The following is an 18,716-nucleotide window of genomic DNA, read 5'->3' as shown; positions in this document are numbered from 1 at the left end:
AAGGAGCCGCTCTAGATTGGGACAATAATAAAAAATCATTTCATCTTGGAAGGATTACACCTACACTGATTGAATACAAAACAGATGAAGTGCAGCATAACAACAGATACTATGCTTTGATCTTAACAAAAGGCCTGTCTTTGCATCACTTATTCGACAAACAGCAGAGGAATAAACAAAGAAGTAAAAAAAAAAAAACAAATGGTGGAAAGACACAAGTTAAAAAAAATTTATCTGACATTAACTGGGCTAGTGTTTAGGAGAGCTGGAGAAACGTGTAAGATTATAGGTTATTAATACTTTCCATATGATATTGCTACAGGTATGTTTTATGAAATACCATGTATTTTATCCTCATAGAGTTTTATGCCATTTTATGCCAATTTTTGAAGCAAAAGAAATTTTACACGTTTCGGGGGAGGGAAAAAAAACTGAATTTTTTTTTTTTTTTTTTTTACTTGCCTCCCCACGAGGGCAAAGTTAGACACAAGGTCGGTTTTTAATGTGGAGGGAAACCAGCTCCCCCAAAAAGGGGCACCCTGGATAGTAAAAAAAAAATAAAAAATGTGTCAGTCTTGAAGGATTTCTTCTCCATTAATCGAGACCAAAAAAAAGTGAATTGTAGTGCAGCATCTGAAGAACAGATACTACACTTTGAGTTATATATTTAACCGAGACCAAAAAAGTGAAGTGTAAAAAAGAAGGTGGAAAAAAAAAAAACTGAATTGAATTCACAAAATTACGGTGAAAATTCATATAAAGAAGCATCAGAAAATGTTTAGAATAATGTCAGGAATGTCAATAGCAAAATGGATGTGACATAGGTAAAATTTAACTTTTTGTAAAAAATATCATATAAATCTGATTTGTCGGTTTATTTTATTTTATTTTTTAGTTATCTAATGTCGTTTCTTCTGATTTAATAGACTAGGCTAGTGTTTAGGAGAGCTGGAGAAACAGACAAGATTATAGGTTATTAATACTTTCTGTATGATATTGCTACAGGTATGTTTATACGTTTGCGATGAGCAAAGAAGCAAAAATGACAGGTAATCGAACATTAACACCAAGGAGTGGGGACAGTTCCAAACCAAATGTTTTGCATATTTTTTTTTTTTCAAAATTAAAATACATAACTTTTATAAAATTTACATGATTTGACATCTTCATATAAATGATTTATCTTCATATATAAATCCAAGGAGTTTTAAATATAAAATAACAATCGGTCTAAAACTTGCGGAAGCAAACGGAAGGCACAGTTTTTTTTGGGTTCTTCTGCTCGATTACCAAAAGGCTTTTTTCTTTTTTTTTTAACTGTACAAACAAAAAAAAGGGGGAATCTCTTTTCAAAAACTTGTACGATCGGTCCAATTGGTATTGAGTATCTTCCCATTTTCATGATGTACTAGACTTTGTTGTTCGAATCTAGTTTGTACTGGACGTAGAGATTAGATAAGACGGAGAGGTTAGAGGCCATCGATTCCAGGTAGAGTTCAAGATCATCAATAATCTGAAAAGGAGAAGAAACAAATATTAAAATGTGCGGCTAAAGTGAATAAGTAAAGCAGGATAGTCAATAACAATTATAAATGGGATATAGGACAGGGGTGTGGGTATGTAATACCGTTGTGTAGCAGGGCGCTCATATTGGGGACATATATAATGGGATACATATGTTACATGATAAGGGCTGTCCCCTGTTCATGTAAGTATAAAAATAGAGAGATTAGTTGGTCGGAGAGAGTCAGAGACAGTCAGAGAGACAGTCAGAGAGACAGTCAGGGGAGACAGAGACAGGCGGACGTCTGAAGCGAGACGTCACTTCAGAAACTAAGATGTGAAACTTTGAGTTCTTAATGAGGAAATCCCGACCGGTCGTATTAAATAAATTCACCATGTGTTTTGGATAAAGCTCATCTTTGTGTTTGTGATTTCTACAAAAAGGTAAATTGTATTGTTATTATATGTCTGTGTTATAAAATGTCATTACATACACATCTCTCTCTAAGATACAACATCATATGTAATAAGACAAGAACTCTCACTAAGACTCATATCATTACTAATAAGAACTCACGTAACATACGCGCACAAGTGGTATCGTCTAATACTAATAATAATCACTATATAACACATATAACAGAGCTCATAATACACGAATAATGATGATGATGACGATTCTGATGGGAAAGACATTTATAACTGTTCTTTGAACATCATGACGACTGTGATTGATAAATATGGAGAGGAGGAGATACATTATTGATTAGGGTGGGGGAGGACACATAATACTTGGAAGGAGTTACAAGGTTCATTACAAGATGATGATAAAAACACATTTACCTTTTCAGGTGTAAGAAATGACGACACGAAACAAACGGTTACAAACATAGATGGTTCCTTTATTGTTCAATCGACCGATCGGTGACGTCAGGAACTCAAGCCTTTTCGACTACATGGTCTCTTTCCTCCCTTTGCCTCTAAGGGGCTCCCACTCTCCAACTGATTCTATCACCGTGTGTGATCTGCTCTGATTATCTGATCCTTATCAACTGAATAATTTCGAGCCCTCAGATTCCTATATTGAGCAATCTACTTTGTTTATGACATCAGAAGTGTGTTTAATAACGTGACTATGTCACATTTTCTACACATGTCTGTCCAACACACTTTTGGCAAACAAAGAATCCTCAATTCTAATTCAAACCTATTTTTGAACAATATATTTTAACCTGCATTGCCCAGTCTTTTAACTGACATATTTAATATCCAGATTTCTAAAAGAATGGACAATCGGCTCTTTTTCCGACATAAACAATATTTACCTATTTCTAAAAGAATTAACAATAAACTGTATTTCTAACATTTCATTTTCACTTATCTCTCTTTTTTTTTTTTTTTCATTTTTCTTAAACTTTTTCTTCTAGGGGGTGGGACATCCAACCAGATGTCTGGCATTTACCCCTATTTTAGTGAGTCCAACCAAGAGATCTTTTCAGGATTCTAGCCATCCCTTTCAGTGCAATCGTTTGTATTTCACTTGCACTTGGTTCACCGGGTATGCTTGCTATGTACTTTTTAAAGTTCTTTTTCATAAGCCCAGTTGCTCCTATAATGACTGGTATAATTGAAACGTCTTTTAATTTCCAATTTCGTTTCATATCATACATAAGTGCTTGATACTTTGTTATCTTTTCCCTCTCAGCTCTGTTAAGCCCTGTATCATTGGGTACACTGACCTCTATTATGGTCGCTTTTTTGTTTGCTCTGTCCCAAATCACTATATCTGGTTTAACAGCTGCGTTTTCAAGATATGTACCAGTCGGGATTATGTAGTCATAGTGAATGGTGTAGTTGTCATTCCCAACTGTTCGTTCGGGTATATGTTCCCAGGATTTTTTACTACACTGAATGTTGAGTTTCTTACATATCTTCCAGTGAAGGTATTTGCAAACTACGTTATGGCGATCTGTATAGTAACCATCTCCAAGTAGGACTTTGCAACTAGAACTCAGGTGGCCCACACTCTCAACCTCAGTGCTACAGAACCTGCATTTATTATTGTTGCTTAGACCACTCATCTTTTTTAAGGCGTTCATCATGAGGCCTTATCTAGTAGGTCTTCTTACTTAAATGAGAAGGGGACAGCCCTTTTATGTAACAATACTATGGACGTCCTCACCCCAGAGTGTTAGGAAGAGATTTTGGTGTGGAACTCAATAACAAGCTGGAAGAGTATATTTTCGCACTTTACGAACATGGACATTTTTGTATTTTGGGACAGATAAATCAAGGAATGCGTGTCCAGGGCAAATTAATGTTTAGTTGGCCTTTGACAACTAAATATTTTCGTTTATTAGCCAAATAGAAAAGTTATTAGCCAAACCTACGTGATTTTTGGAATATGACATCTTCATCCCATGACAAGTATGTACATCATAAAGATTTTTCTGTGCTTTTTTTTTTAATAGGTGTGATTCTAAATATGCACTGAATTTTATGTTGAGATTTGAACGTATAAACATTCAAATTTCTTCAGATATTTTTTTAAACAGCCATCGTAAAAAAAGAGTATATTGTTTTCTTTAACCGTTTGTTGTTTAAATAATTTGACTTTGCTCATTTTATTTCAAATGGTAACAATAAAAGTTTTAAAGACCTTTTTCACTAAGTAGTGAGCTTTGGAAGATTGTCGGTGAAATAAAAAAACACAATCGCCAAAAGATAAGCGTTTCATTATTTCTCGTTGCCATTTGGAAAAAAAAGCACTTGCAAATACGACTGTTTCACTCACAATGTTTTTAAGAGTTTTAAATTTATTTATTTTTTGGGGGATTACAAAATAATAGCTACAAAAAGTTATCCAAAAAATATTTTCTTTTCATTAGCGCACAAGGTGGAGCAGGTGCTAGTCAATGCATTTGTTCAGTCTCAAAAGACAAAGGATACCCCCTGTAGGGGCAGCTGCGCTGTAATTCTGAGGCAAAGGTTGTGCAATCCCCAACCACACCTCTTCTGAATCGGCACTGTTTAAGTCCAATGGCAAGGAGAAATCTAGGACGACTGGCAACAATGCTGAGATAATCGGAGAGCACATACAGCACCTGGAAATCCCAAACAGTCACCTATTTAGTACTGAGCAGGTTCAACGTTGCTTAAATTCAGTGATCTAGTGGGAACCGGTGTGTCAACGCGGTTATGTCATATATATATTAGCAGGTGCAAGTGTGATTGTAAAAATTAAGAGTGGATAGAGTAAGTTGAGGGAACTTCTGCCACTTACTAAGCTTACTAAGCAGCAGAGTCTTACCATTATAGACCAAAGGAAGAATCTATCAGGCATGTGTATATGTAGATGTATGGAAGTGAAAATTGGCTAGTGAGGGTTGAGGGCATGTGTTGCATGGGGAGAGGTGATATCAAAATGATACAATGAATCCATAATGTGAGTATTAAACGGCAGTTTACGTCAGCTTTTGGTGAGACATTTATAGAAATCCAGTACATAAGGTGCATAAGTTACTGTGATTTCAGTTACCTGTTCTTCTTTGACATCTGTTCCCATCGACAGAATAATCATCAAACTCGACCAACTGGGAGCTGTGACAGACACAATCTAAAAATAAACAAAGGAACGACTTTAAAAGAAACTAGAACCAACAAATGTTTTTTTTTTTTTTTTTTACAAGGAAGTCACCATTTATCAAGGCCCGGAGGCCACTCGGGGACAAGGGTTATTGCGTGTACAGTAATCAATGGGACAATATCGTAGTAATCGTTAGTATTGGAGATTTGATAAAGTGTCTTACTTAAAGGGGGGGGGGCGATTCATCAGGAACTTGTTTATGTTGGACTTGAAGACATCCAAGTTGTAGTCAGGTGGGAAACAGGCAAACGGAAGAGAGTTCCACAGGCGTGCATTTCTAAGAAAGAAGCTTTGTTCATTGAATCTACGTTTTGATTTAGGCACAAATAAAGAGTGGCGAAAATTACTGACAGTGGTTTCAGCTAGACAGGTGTTTTTCGTGAAAGATTGGCGAGGGGAGACCATGGATTGGAGCTCAGATGAGCACTTGCCATGGAAATGACGATAAAACAACAACAGGCTCGCAACGTCCCTTCTGTGGGAGAGAGGGCATCCCTCACTAGGCTAAGAAATCTATTTTGTACTCTGTCAAGGCAGGATAGGCTGTTTTTAGCAGCTCCTGCCCAGATATGGCAGCAATACTCCATCCTTGGACGTAGTTGGTTTTTATATAGATAGAGAATTGCATCGGCAGTGAGATATCTACTGGAGTGGTAGAAGGATCTCACCATTTTTCCAGCGACCTTTGGCAACGAATTTGATGTACGTGTTCCATTTCAGATCAGAGCGCTGATGATGTAAACATATTTTAAGATTTATAAGAAGATTTTAGCAGTATTATATTTTAAAGATGAGGTAAGCTTTTAAAATTTTTAAGTCATGTATAAATGTGTGGCTTTTAAAATATTGAGACAAGGCATGAAACCACTTGATGTAAGCGGCTAACAAGAACGAAAGATAGTTATTGCTAAGACAGGAGACTCCTACTGATCTTAGTCTTGAAAAGACCACGGTTGTAGGCAGAAAGAAAACAATGAGCAGGAAGAGAGTTCCACAAGCTTACAGTCCTTGGAAAGAAACTACTGGATTAGGAAGCTGTATTACAATGAGGTATGAAAAGCAATGGATTTAATATATCGATTCCAATAAAGATTTGATGAGAAAGAAAGACCACGAAGTCTTAGAGTCGATTGGCCAAGTACATATGGTCATCACTGTGATCATTTTATTAACCTCGTCAGTAGGAAGTTGGGTACAAGGTCAGGCGTGGGTTTGATGAAAGTATTTCCCTGGAACGAACTGAATTCAAAGTTGGCACACCCAGGTTTTCAGTCTGTGTCGTTAACAACTTAGCCACTGTGTGAGTAGGCAACATAAGAAAAATGCTGAAATCAAGGTGAATTTCCAAGCATGATATCTGTGTGAGGAGAGAGATAGATAGAGAGAGAGAGAGAGAGAGAGAGAGAGAGAGAGAGAGAGAGAGAGGGAGGAGAGGGTAGCAGGAAAACCAGCAACTAAAAACAACTTTGATGATGATATGCTAATGATGTAGTAAAAACACTTCCAAAAAATAATTTTTGAAAAATGTTTAATCAATGAAAAAAAAAAAAACAAAAAAAAAAAAACTGGAAAATTTACAAATAATTTAATCCGACTGGTCAAGTTTTCACGTTATTTCTTGAGGCTAATTAAGAGAAAGGCACCGATTACACATGTGGAAGGAAGGAGACAGGAAGTCATTCTTTGATGAAACAAGTCATCTAGCTCCCCTCCATCATCATGAATCATTTGAAATATTAGCCTTCATTAACATTTTTAATTCTCAAAGAGAATGTCATAATAGTCAGCTGACATACTTCCTAACACCTGGTGTGTCTGCTAACAAAAGCGGTAACAGTACAAATTAGATCGTTTGCATTTTTCTCTCCCGCCTATATCTCACCTGTGCACGTACTCTTTTTTTTTATTACATGCTTTTCATTGTTCCTTTTTATTTAATAATCATTGAAAAGTTTTAAGAATTATTGAAATTAGTTTTTATGTTCTTTTTTTTTAAATAAAGAAAACTTTTTTGCGCTCATTTTTTTTACAAGGATTATTGAAAACAAGAACTATTGAAACTAGTTTTATTTCAAGTGATATTTCCTCGTTGAAAGCATTTGAAAAATTTAAATATGAAAGTCTTAAAAACAATAAGATTAATTTCAATAATTCTTACTTAAAATTTTTAAAATGTGTTTTCAATAATTCTTTTAAAAAAATAGAACGCAAAGTGTCTTCAATAATTAAAAAAAATAAATATAAATATAAATAAAAGTGTTAATAAAGTTTACTTAAAAAAATGCATTTGTTAGGTTTTATTAACACCTTCATATTTAGTTGTTTTTTTTAAAGAATTATTGAAGACACTTTTTGCACTCTTTTTTTTTTTAAAGAATTATGAAAACACGTTTAAAATTTTTAAGTAAGAATTATTGAAATTAATTTGATTATTTTTTAAAGAATTATTGAAATTAATTTTATTGTTTTTTTAAAGAATTATTGAAATTAATTTTATTGTTTTTTTTAAAGAATTATTGAAATTAATTGTATTACTTTTTTAAAGAATTATTGAAATTAATTTTATTGTTTTTTTTAAAGAATTATTGAAATTAATTTTATTATTTTTTTAAAGAATTATTGAAATTAATTTTATTGTTTTTTTAAAGAATTATTGAAATTAATTTTATTGTTTTTTTAAAGAATTATTGAAATTAATTTTATTTGGTTTGGTTGTTTTATAGTGGATTTTAACGTTTTTGTTCGCTGCCCTTTTTTCTTTTTTTTTTTTACATGAGGGGTGGGTCACGACTTATCAAGGCCCGAAGGCCACTCAGGGATAAGAGTTATTACGTGTACAGTAATCAATGAGATAGTATTGTAGTAATCATTAGTATTGGGGGTTTTCATAGAGTGTCTTACTTAAGGGGGATGAATGAGTTTTACAATGGGAGAGGGAAAAGAGTTACAGTATTAATGTTTGGTACATTTTAAATTAGGAAACCAGTCAGGAAGTGGTGGGGAGGGGGGATAGAAATTTCCTTTTCTCTCTCTCTTTTTCTCTCTCTCTTTTTCTCTCTCTCTTTTTCTCTCCCCCCCGTCTTTCGTATTGTCTCTAACTTTTTTCTTTTTACTTTCTGATCGTTTTATTTTTTGTTCTCACTTTATAACCGAACGTCTCTCTTCTTCCCACTATTTATTTCCCCTCTCTTTCTTTCTTGCTATCTCTTTCTCTTTTTTATTGCCTTTTCTGTCTACTCTCTACATATATATTTTTTCGTTCTTTTGTTAAAACCGCTGCATGTTTTCGATACCCTTTCACTCTAAACGAGAAATCGGAAAAGGAAAAGGGGCAAAGGGGGATTGTTCTGAAACAGTCGGAGGAGAATTTCTCGTATTGTCGACCTTTCCACATTTTGACTCATTGCGTTCCCTCTTCTGGCTTCTCTCTTTACATTTCTTCTGTCACAGTAAGACTCACCACCTTTATCTCATATTTAGTCAAGATTTTTACCTTATATAAAGGTATTTTTCATTTCATGGAATCTGTTTGTTATTTTGCCTGTCCAAAACAAGATGTTAATTGGTATTTGCTGAGGACAACATCCTAGTGAGTGGTCCTAGACGTTGTATCAAAGTTTACAGTTACCCAAAGGTGCTGAGTTCAGTCCTGAACGAAGGCAGTAAAAAGTGACATTCAAAACAGAGAATCAGCAACTATGTCCCAGAGCCTAGCTGGAGTCCGAATATGGTACCCCCGTAATAATAATAAAGGGTTGGGTTCGAGACTCCTAACAAACGGTTCCCCAGTGCGATACAAAACACCTGATGAAGGCCGGAGGGAAAAACGGTCGAAACGTTGTGACAATAACAACCAAGATGAGGAAGTCAGTCCGACAATCTCAATCAATGACAACATACTTCTCTCCTGAATCATCCATAAACGGATCTGTTCACTTACAACAGTTAAAAAACCAGTTGATGAATGAAAACCATGAATTTGGTTGATTGCCAAAAATGCACAACAAGGGTAGAGTAGTCTGACACTATTTCATTAGAGATTATTTCCCTCCTCTATCTTCCTATCCACCATGAATTTTAACAAAACGTTTTGTTATATCAGTCGAGACTGATGATCACAAATATTTTTTTTTTTCGATTCTTTTATCAGAGTTGGTTGGTTTTGTGTTGAAAAACTTTTGACTGTTTTCATTATCGATTATTGTATCTTCTCAATCTTCCCTTTGATTCCAATTCCTGATTTTTTTTCCAGATTTTTTGTGATTCTGTTTCTGAACATCACTAAAGAGGCCCAGACCTTCCAGAAAATGAACAAGCTTGCTTGCCATAGACCAGTCTTTCAAAAACTTTGCTAATGACAAAATGGTGATTGTGTGCTCGTAATATAATCACAGTAAATCTGAATAAAAAGATAAATAAAAAAAGTACTTACACTGAAGAGTTTTTGGGTAATGAAATTGTGATACTTGTGAAGGGTATCATCGTAGGCTTTTTTCAGGTGCGGTTGAAGACTCTCTTGTGGAGTTCCCTTTCTGTACTCTTCAACCATATTCTTAAGGAACGTGTACACAAACTCTAAAGCTCTGAAATCACACACAAAAAGAAAACAACGTATCAGTAAAATGCATTCATTTTCATTTTACTTCAGTCAAAGTTCGCAGAAATCAAAAGGACTCCATTTTCTGGAGTTAACATTATTTTTTTTGTCATACATTTTCACCTCTAACAAGGCATACCACCATTTAGGCATAAAGGGCTACTATTTGGGCCGTACGTGCATCTGCGCTCTATTACAAGATTGGTTTTTATTAGATTATGGAAATTAAGCAGTGCTGAGTCTGGCCAGTACAAGATGGGTGACCATTTGGAAATATTTAGCACCGTGTATCATCTTCTCAAGTGCAATATATATACTGATTGGGAACTGCAGGTTAATTTGTATTCCTCATAGATTTCAGTTGAAAGCAAAATGTCTGACGTTGGGCAAATGTCACAAAAAAGTGTTATAACCAGTTATTCAAAATGGCGTCTCATAAGTTAATTAATAAAAAAAATACTTACAAGCAACCGTTTTCAAGATTGTCTTCTTTTGCATGTGAATTTTTTAAAAAGTTATAACACAATGGGTTTTTTTTTTTACACGGTGGTCACCACTTATCAAGGCCCAGAAACCACTCAGGGATAAGGGTTATTGCAAGTACAGTACGTTAGTGTGGAGATTTAATGAAGTGTTTACTTAAAATGTACTGTGTGTGTGTGTGTGTATGTATGTGTGTGTATGTATGTATGTGTGTGTATGTATGTGTGTGTGTGTGTGTGTGTATGTGTGTGTGTGTGTGTGTGTGTGTGTGAATTCAACATAACATTTGTTTTATTTCTATTTTACTCACATACACCTTTAACAAGGCACACATCACCACTTGGACGTAAGGGGCTACTATTTAGGACCATGCCTAGTAAAGATTACCATGCATGGAGTATTGTTGCCACATCTACCACTAGTCTCTCCCTCTTAGATAAAGTCCAAAAAAGAGTTGTCAATCTAATCGGTCTCACTTTATCAACTAAGCTCCAGCCCCAGTCTCATCGCCGCAATGTTGCATCGCTGTGCCTGTTTTACAAATATTTTAATGGAATGTGTTCTGATGAATTTGTTTCACTTGTACCCCCTCGACGTACATATCCCCGACAAACCTGGTTAGCAATAACGTCTCACCCCTTCACTATTGTCTCTAAATGCCAGAAAGCTTTCTACTCTAACAGTTTCTTCCCTCGAACAGCCGGATTTTGGAATTCCCTTCCTGCTGCCTGCTTCCCTGACTGTACATGCAGAAGTTTAAATGTAACATAAACAAATATCTTAATCTTTCCTAGACATGGCCCCAAATAGTAGCCCCTTACGTCGAACTGGCGATATGTTTTGTAAGGGGTGAACATGAGTAAAAAAAAAAAAAAAAAAAGGTGTACTTTGCAGTTAAGGTTAGGCGAGGATTCAATCTCGACAAATTAGTCCAGCAAAAAGTAGGTAATTTTGGTGGCCTTTTTGCTGTTGCACTGATGCAAAATATTTTGTATAGCTCTAGGAGGTCCACCTCGCTTGTTGCCTGAGGCATCCTCACTGGAGTGTGGGTTAGCCATACTGAGGAGATCTTATTTGGGCCACGAATATTATGTGATTTTGAATATTTAGTCAGGGTTTATTTCTAAGGAAAAGTATCCTGATGCAAGGTTGTTAAGACAAACCCCCGCACAGAGAGACCCTAGACACTCGAGGATAGTGTCTAGTAAGCATTAAAGTTTTTTCTAGTAGGCATTCAAGTTCATCTATATCTGTGTTGCCAAGTAAAAATTCCAGAGAATTTTATTAAAAAATTAGATTTTGTATAAGATTAGTGATTTTATGCTCATATGATGCCAAGGGGAGATAATGAGTGAGTCAAATACATTCACTACGATGAAAATCTCTCATAATGACTAAAAATAGCAGACTCTGAATTGTAGTCCAATTTCTTAAAGAAAAATATTTGATCATTTTTCATAAATTTTAATGTATGCTCATTTTTTTCAATAATAAGCAAGTATTGCGTTGGTCAAAAGTTTTTTTCTTTTTTTTAGGAAGGACGAACCTAAACATCAAGCTTAGAAACATAACCCGGTTTCCGCAATTCATTTTCCGTGCTCATTTTGAAAGTCTTGAGAATGCTTGTGATTTGTCTGGTTGTCAAACAGCAACCTTGTTCAACTACAGCTTTCATTGAAAAATTTCTTCTTCGGAACTGAGCAAACCATTCCTTAATAACATTCTCTTCATATACTTGGCATTGAATTGAACCTTCAGAAGACTATCACTTACAAATTAATTTTATCTAGTACTTTATATTTTACCCCACTGGTTCTTGTGGAGGCCGTAGATTCAATCCGTAGTGCGATCGATACTAAGAATACAATTTTTGACAAACTTCTGGGTTTGATCTTTACTCCTGATCTGAGATGGAACACGTACATCAAATCTGTTGCCAAAGCTGCTGGAAAAATGGTGGGATCGTTCTACCACTCAAGTAGATATCTCACTACTGATGCAATTCTCTACCTGTATAAGAGCCAAGTACATCCAAGGATGGAGTACTGTTGCCACATCTGGACATGAGCTGCAAGTAGCAGCTTATCCTGCCTTGACTGAGTTCAAAATAGACTTCATAGCCCAGTGGGAGATGCCCTTTTCTCTTCCCTGCAATCTCTTTCCTACAGAAGAGACATTGCGAGCCTATCTCTACTTTATCATTATTTTCATGGCATGTACTCGTCTGAGCTCTAATCTATGGTCCCTCTTCTGACTTTCACAAAAAAACACTCGTCTAACTGAAACCACTATCAATAATTTCCCCCACTCTTTATCTGTTCCTAAACCTAAACGTAGATTTCATGAACAAAGCTTCTTTCTTAGAACTGTACACCTGTGGAATTGTCTTCCGTTTTCCTACTTACCAACTCACTACAATATGGTTGTCTCTTCAAGTCCAACGCAAACAAATTCTTGATAAGCCGTCCCCTTAAGTAATTAAATTTACCAAATTTCCACTACTAACGATTACTACATGTTTCCTTTGACTACTGTACACTCATTAATTCTTATCCTCAAGTGGCCTCCAAGCATTGATAAGTGGTCACTCTTTTGTAAAAAAAAAAAAAAAAAAATGAAATTGTGAATTATGTAAGACTTATACTCGGTCAAGAATGAGAACGTGCTATACCTGTGGATTAAATAAAAGAGTTCTCTTGGAAATTTCATGCAGATTCTCAATAGAAATATTCCCTAGTTCAGTAAGATACACTTAAAGAAAGTTGGAGGTTACGTTGGCTGAACTAAAATTACCTAGTATTTTATCCATTATGCCACGGGTTCTTACAAGTCCAAATAATCCAAATAATACGTATTATCAATCCTCATCTAAAAATAAAAAGAAACATCTCTATCTCTACTATTATATAAAACGAACCGTGTGTCTGTGAGTTCATTCCCTATGGGCTCCCAAATTACTGGGCCGATTTTTATGTAATTTCACACAAATGTACTTTATGTGCCTGGCAGTGTTCTTAGATAGGTTTTCTTGAATTGGAAACCATGTTTAATTTCAGAAGAGTTTCCAATGGGTAGCTATTCTATACACGTCTTGGACTTTATAACTTTGCAAAAGACCCTTCTCGTGTCGACACGAAAAAATTATGTGCTGGAATGCTAAAAAGATTTAATTTTTATGGAGCAATTCTGGTTTCTGATTGGCTGATAGCAGAACATGAATTAATTTGATTTGTCAGTTCCTATCAGCAGCGTTTATAAATAGAAAACTCCAACTTTGAGGGAGCATACCCCCATTATGAATCCAAAGGTTTTGTGTCGGAATGTCTTTGATAAGTATCGATAATCAATAATCAAAATAATCTGATGAAAGAAGAAACAGGCCTTAATTTTTTAACCAAAATTAACACCTTACACAGCCTAACATCACAAGTGCATTTAAGTTTTATTACCACACAAGCAGTAAGGCCCAACCTATAAAATCAACAGTAGGTTCTTTGATATGAAAGGGGTGCGTTCGAAATGATACTTGACTTTTTAATTGTAAACTTTAATTCAAGCATTTAGCATCACACAAGCAGTAAGGCCTTGCCTACAAAATCAAAAGTAGGTTCTTTGATATGACAAGTGCACGTTTGGAATGAATGTTTCTGTTTAAAGCACAATTGAAACATGATACTTGACTTTTGCATTTTAAATTTTAATGCATATATATATATATATATATATAAAAGGCAAAATGTGTGTGACCATTTCGTGTATGTCTTCAAAAGGCTTTTCTCGCACACGGTACCGGGATCGTTACGATCGCTTACAACTGTTTATATGGGTCCTAAATAATAATATGTACGATTTGGGAAAACACGTCGCATCTAGGTTTATTTACGTCGACTTTTACAAAATTATTGCTATTTTGACTTTTCGCATGTTGATGAGGCTTTTTCGTATAAAAAGCGAAACTAATTCAAAGTTAACACGTCCTCGGCATTGCGCCGGGAAATGTCCAGAAGCAATCAGCTTTGATCAATGTTGTACATCAGACAATTGCTATTCAATCTGGACAATTGGGAGCTGGTTTCCCTCTCCCCAACATCTGTTGGGGGAAAAAAACAGTCAAATTTGGGTAAACAACTGCGTGACTTCTATTTGACCTTCTTAATTAGGTCAAATGGAAGCAGCAGAGTTAACTTTTATTGTGCACGCCTGGTTTTATAGTTCAATAAATAAATTCAAACCTGTGTGTGTTGTATGTCGCGGTGGCCTAATGGGTAACGTCGCCCGTTTTATTTTTTTCACACATTAATTTCCAACTCAAGGGTACGGGTTCGATTCTCATACTCACCTACCAAAACATTTTTTTTTAATTATTTAACACCCCCCCACCCCCGGAGTTTTGATTTACCTCAAGATACCCCCCGCTAGTTACATATAAAATAATTTTATAAAACCAACAGTAGGTTCTCTACAGTGCAATGTAAATTACAATGTGTTGTGTGAACTAAATCAATGCGAGAGGCATGTGAAGCTTCCACTAGGTGCATCGCGATGAGTCCCCAATTAGAGCAGGCAATCAATCGATTTGATTGAAAAATGGGCGATCTCACCGATTTCGATGACAATAAAAATTTGGGAGTGTGAAACATTTGTGGATCATCATTCAATCCCGGACAACGTCGGGTTGCTCTGCTAGTTCTGAATAATGTTTAAAATTTTGTGTGAAAAGAATCTTTCTGGTATTTTCGAATAAGTTTTCTTCTGGTGTCGCGGTTCTTGGTTTATTTTGGTTTGATTTTCGTGGGTGACATTAGAACAATGGTCCAATTAAAAATGCATGATAAAAAATTGAATAATTCGACCTTCTATCTTTCCAAGCTTATAACTATTTGAAAAATATAATTCAAACCCTAATTTTTTTTCAATTAAAGGAGTTCTCTTTTCTTAGTTATCGATTTAAAAAACTAGTGACTATCCTGCCCATCCCCTGAAATTTAATTATCCGAAAGGATTACTAAGTAAGAACACGGGCACAGATATGGGTTAGAAAGGTAAACAGAAACACTTCTTTGGCTTCCCCGCCGGGGACATCCAGAAAGCAATCAGCTTTGATCAATGTAATGAAAACCGTCATATCAGACAACTGCTATTCATTTAGACACTCCCCTTTTTTATGGGGAGCTGGTTTTCCCTCAACATCTTAGGGAAACAAAACAAAATCAAAAAAACTGCCTCACAGCCAAAGTTAAGTGCGGGATTTCATTCCTCTATGGCGTGATGTTTGATCTCATTAAATTTAGTTAACTTTTTAATCGTTTAATTTCAATCATTCTCACATCTCTGCTTTCTTAGCATTGTAATAAGTTAGCAGGCTTTTTTTTTTTTCGCTTTTGCCTCAAGGATTTGGGTTCGAGCCTATTGCCTACCAAACTTTTTTTTTTTTTCTTTTATACCTACAACCACCCGGGCAACGCCGGGCACCCCCAATAGTCTATAATGTAAAAGCGAAAATGTATGTGCATGTGGTTGCAATTTATTGTGTACTAGCGAGGGGTACCCGGCGTTGCCCGGGTGTTTGGAGGTGTGTGTGGAAACTCCGGGGGTGGAGGGGGTTAAAAAAAAATGTTTTGGTAGGTAAGTATGAGGATCGAACCTGAGCTCTTGAGCCAAAGTTGTAAATTAAAGTGTGAAAAAAAAAAAAAAACGTGCGACGTTAACTATTGCCCCACCACAAGATGCTAACGGAAACACGTTTGAATTTATTTAGTTACTTGGATTTGGCAGGTGCCCGTTTTAATGAGTTAATGAGGTCAAGTTTGCCTGCGGGATAGTATTTCATTTACTGCTGAACACTTTTTTTTTTTTCTCCAAGATGTTATAGGAAAAAGACTAACCCACATGCGGCGAGCGACAAATGTTGAATATTTATCTTCCCGAAATCGAGCAAAATAAATAGACAGGCGAGCTTCGTTGCTAACTGTGAGATATTACGATTTATATGTGATATAAAAAGTTTTAAAAAGTTGTGAACCGACCGACCGCTTCTCTGAAAAAAGCCTTTTGTAGACATACAGAAAAAGCGAACGCACATACAAACATACATACATTTTCGCTTTTATATTTATAGATGTCCGGCAAAGTCTTTTTGTGTGGGGGTGGGGGGACTCGAGGTGGTCACTGTTTCTTAGAACTTTTTCTATAGAGTCTAGATTATAATCTCTCTGATTTACAAAAGGAGGTCGTCTGTATCTTTTATTATGTTTTTAAACGTTTAATTTCACCATTCCTCAGTTCCCTGCCCACGTAGCATCGTGGTAAGTCATCAGGCTATTCACCTCAAGGCTTCGTGTTCGAGCCTACCGCCTACCTCCCTCCCAAAATGCTAGTCTATAATATAAATCTCATCTGTCTGTTTAAATGTATGTATGTATGTTTGTATGTCTCGCAAAAACTTTTGACAGAGGCGACGGATTCTGACAAGATCGGTATCATTTTGTAGCTCGATGTCTCGGATGACAAATATCGAAAAATTGGCCAAAAACATTAATTCCTTCACCCTCAACTGGGCACTTTCCTATAAGAAGGGGTTGCTTTTTTCACTGACATTTTAAGCAAGTTGGATTGACCTTGATTAATTTCAACACTTTTGACTTCCAGTCACGTCATGGAGACATTGGCTAAGACGTCAGATTTTCTTTCACTTTCTTTTCTGCCTTCGCGTCATGGGTTCAAGCCTGCCTGCTTACTACCACATTTTTTTTAAACCTCTCTCTTCACCCTGGCTGTTGTTTTGATTTCCTCCCCACACTACTATTTTTTTTTTTAACATCTCTCTCCACATTCACGGGTTCAAGCCTGCCTGCCTACTACCACTTTTTTTTTTTTTGCTCAACACACACATCCAAACACCCGGGCAACGCCAGGCAACCAAGCTAGTAATAATAAAAAAGACAAACCTGGATGTAAAAATAGAAAATAACTCTACCTTTTAAGCCAAAGTCCGCCGACTTTAGCTAAATCCGTGTTGTTGTTCGTAGTTTCATCCTGTAACATTGCCTCAAAGTAATGGAATCTTTCTCGATCAGAATCATATTTCTGCTGCAGTTTCTGTAAATGATTGAAGAGAAAGTATATGTTAAAATGCAATCTACCAGCATGCATGTTTGTTTTTTGTTGGGGGAAGGAGATTAAAGGTAGCGTAGGCATACAATTGTCAGTACAAGCTAACAGCGAATGGATTAAAAATAGGAGCTTTGTCACATCTTTGAAAACATTATGTTAAAGTTAATTTGAAAATATTAGAAAACCAAAAACTGAAATAAATTTATTAAATGATTTTATTTTTGAAACTTTTGGTGTAAAAGTCTTCTTTGAAAAGGGTGTATAACACTGAAAGTCTCAGAAAAAAAAAAATGATTTTAATTATTCAATAAAATATTTCGTAACAGATATGGAGGAGTATAAGAAGGCTATAGCAATGTCAACGGAAACTCAAATCTAAGGGAGATAACCAGCATATTTTGCAAGGTATAATTTGGGTCGCTTATTAATTAACATGCACAAAACAAAAGTAAACAACCTGTTACAATGAAACGATGTTAACTATTAGGACGATACAAAAGTATAATGCAAGGGGAGTAATTCTTTACTTCTTTGGACAAGAACATGGATGCCCTTTTCTCTACCCTGCAACCTCTCTCCCACAGAAGAGACGTTGCGAGCCTATCCTTGTTTTATCGTTATTTTCATGGCAGGTGCTCGTCTGAACTCCAATCTCTGGTCCCCCCTCACCAATCTTTCACGAAAAACATCCGTCTAGCCGAATCCGCTGTGAAAAATTTCCCCCACTCTTTATCTGTGCCTAAATCAAAACGTGGATTCCATGAACAAAGCTTCTTTCTTAGAACTGCACGCCTGTGGAACTCTGTTCCGTCTGCCTGCTTCCCACCGGACTACAACTTGGATGTCTTCAAGTCCAACGTTAACAAATTCCTAATGAACCGCCCCCTTAAGTAAACACTTCATCAAATCTCCACACTAACGTAATGTACTTGCAATAACCCTTATCCCTGAGTGGCTTCCGGGCCTTGATAAGTAGTGATCACTGTGTGAAAAAAAAAAAAAAAAAGAACAAGATAAATTCTAGGTGGACAAGATCAACGACGCATGAAGTTAAGGTATGTCCAAAATACATGTCACACACACACACACACACACACACACACACACACACACACACACACACGCACGCACACGCACACACACAATGCATATGAACAACTAGAAATGAACATACCATAAATAGACAGCAACAACATAATTCTAGGGTTCAAATAGCAAAGAATCACCAACAATAAACATTTAGTGACACGTATACACATCAGATTGAACCCTTCATCCCAAATACACATATCAACATTTAGACGATTACACAGCACACACTGTTTTGGGGCCTTTTTGGTACGCGACGGACAGACAGACAGATGCACAAACAGA

The 18,716-nt window shown here is 36.0% G+C and overlaps 1 protein-coding gene across 1 annotated transcript in view; it reads right to left on the bottom strand.

Moving 5' to 3' along the window:
- Positions 1-436: 436 nt before the first annotated feature.
- Positions 437-18,716, bottom strand: part of LOC145269486 (glycolipid transfer protein-like) — a 116,687-nt gene continuing 98,407 nt past the window's right edge. The window contains exons 5-8 of the mRNA XM_080125211.1: positions 17,206-17,327; positions 9,582-9,732; positions 5,042-5,119; positions 437-1,513 (exon numbers count right to left, since the gene is read on the bottom strand). Of these exons, the coding sequence (XP_079981337.1) occupies positions 1,409-1,513; positions 5,042-5,119; positions 9,582-9,732; positions 17,206-17,327 (456 nt within the window). The 3' untranslated portion in view covers positions 437-1,408. The remainder of the gene's footprint in view (positions 1,514-5,041; positions 5,120-9,581; positions 9,733-17,205; positions 17,328-18,716) is intronic.

This window comes from Euprymna scolopes, chromosome 45, assembly GCF_053919585.1.
Source record: "Euprymna scolopes isolate OS-2025 chromosome 45, ASM5391958v1, whole genome shotgun sequence".
NCBI classification, from domain to species: domain Eukaryota; kingdom Metazoa; phylum Mollusca; class Cephalopoda; order Sepiida; family Sepiolidae; genus Euprymna; species Euprymna scolopes.
The sequence above is the reverse complement of the archived record's forward strand: the minus strand, read 5'-3'. Positions and strand labels throughout refer to the sequence as shown.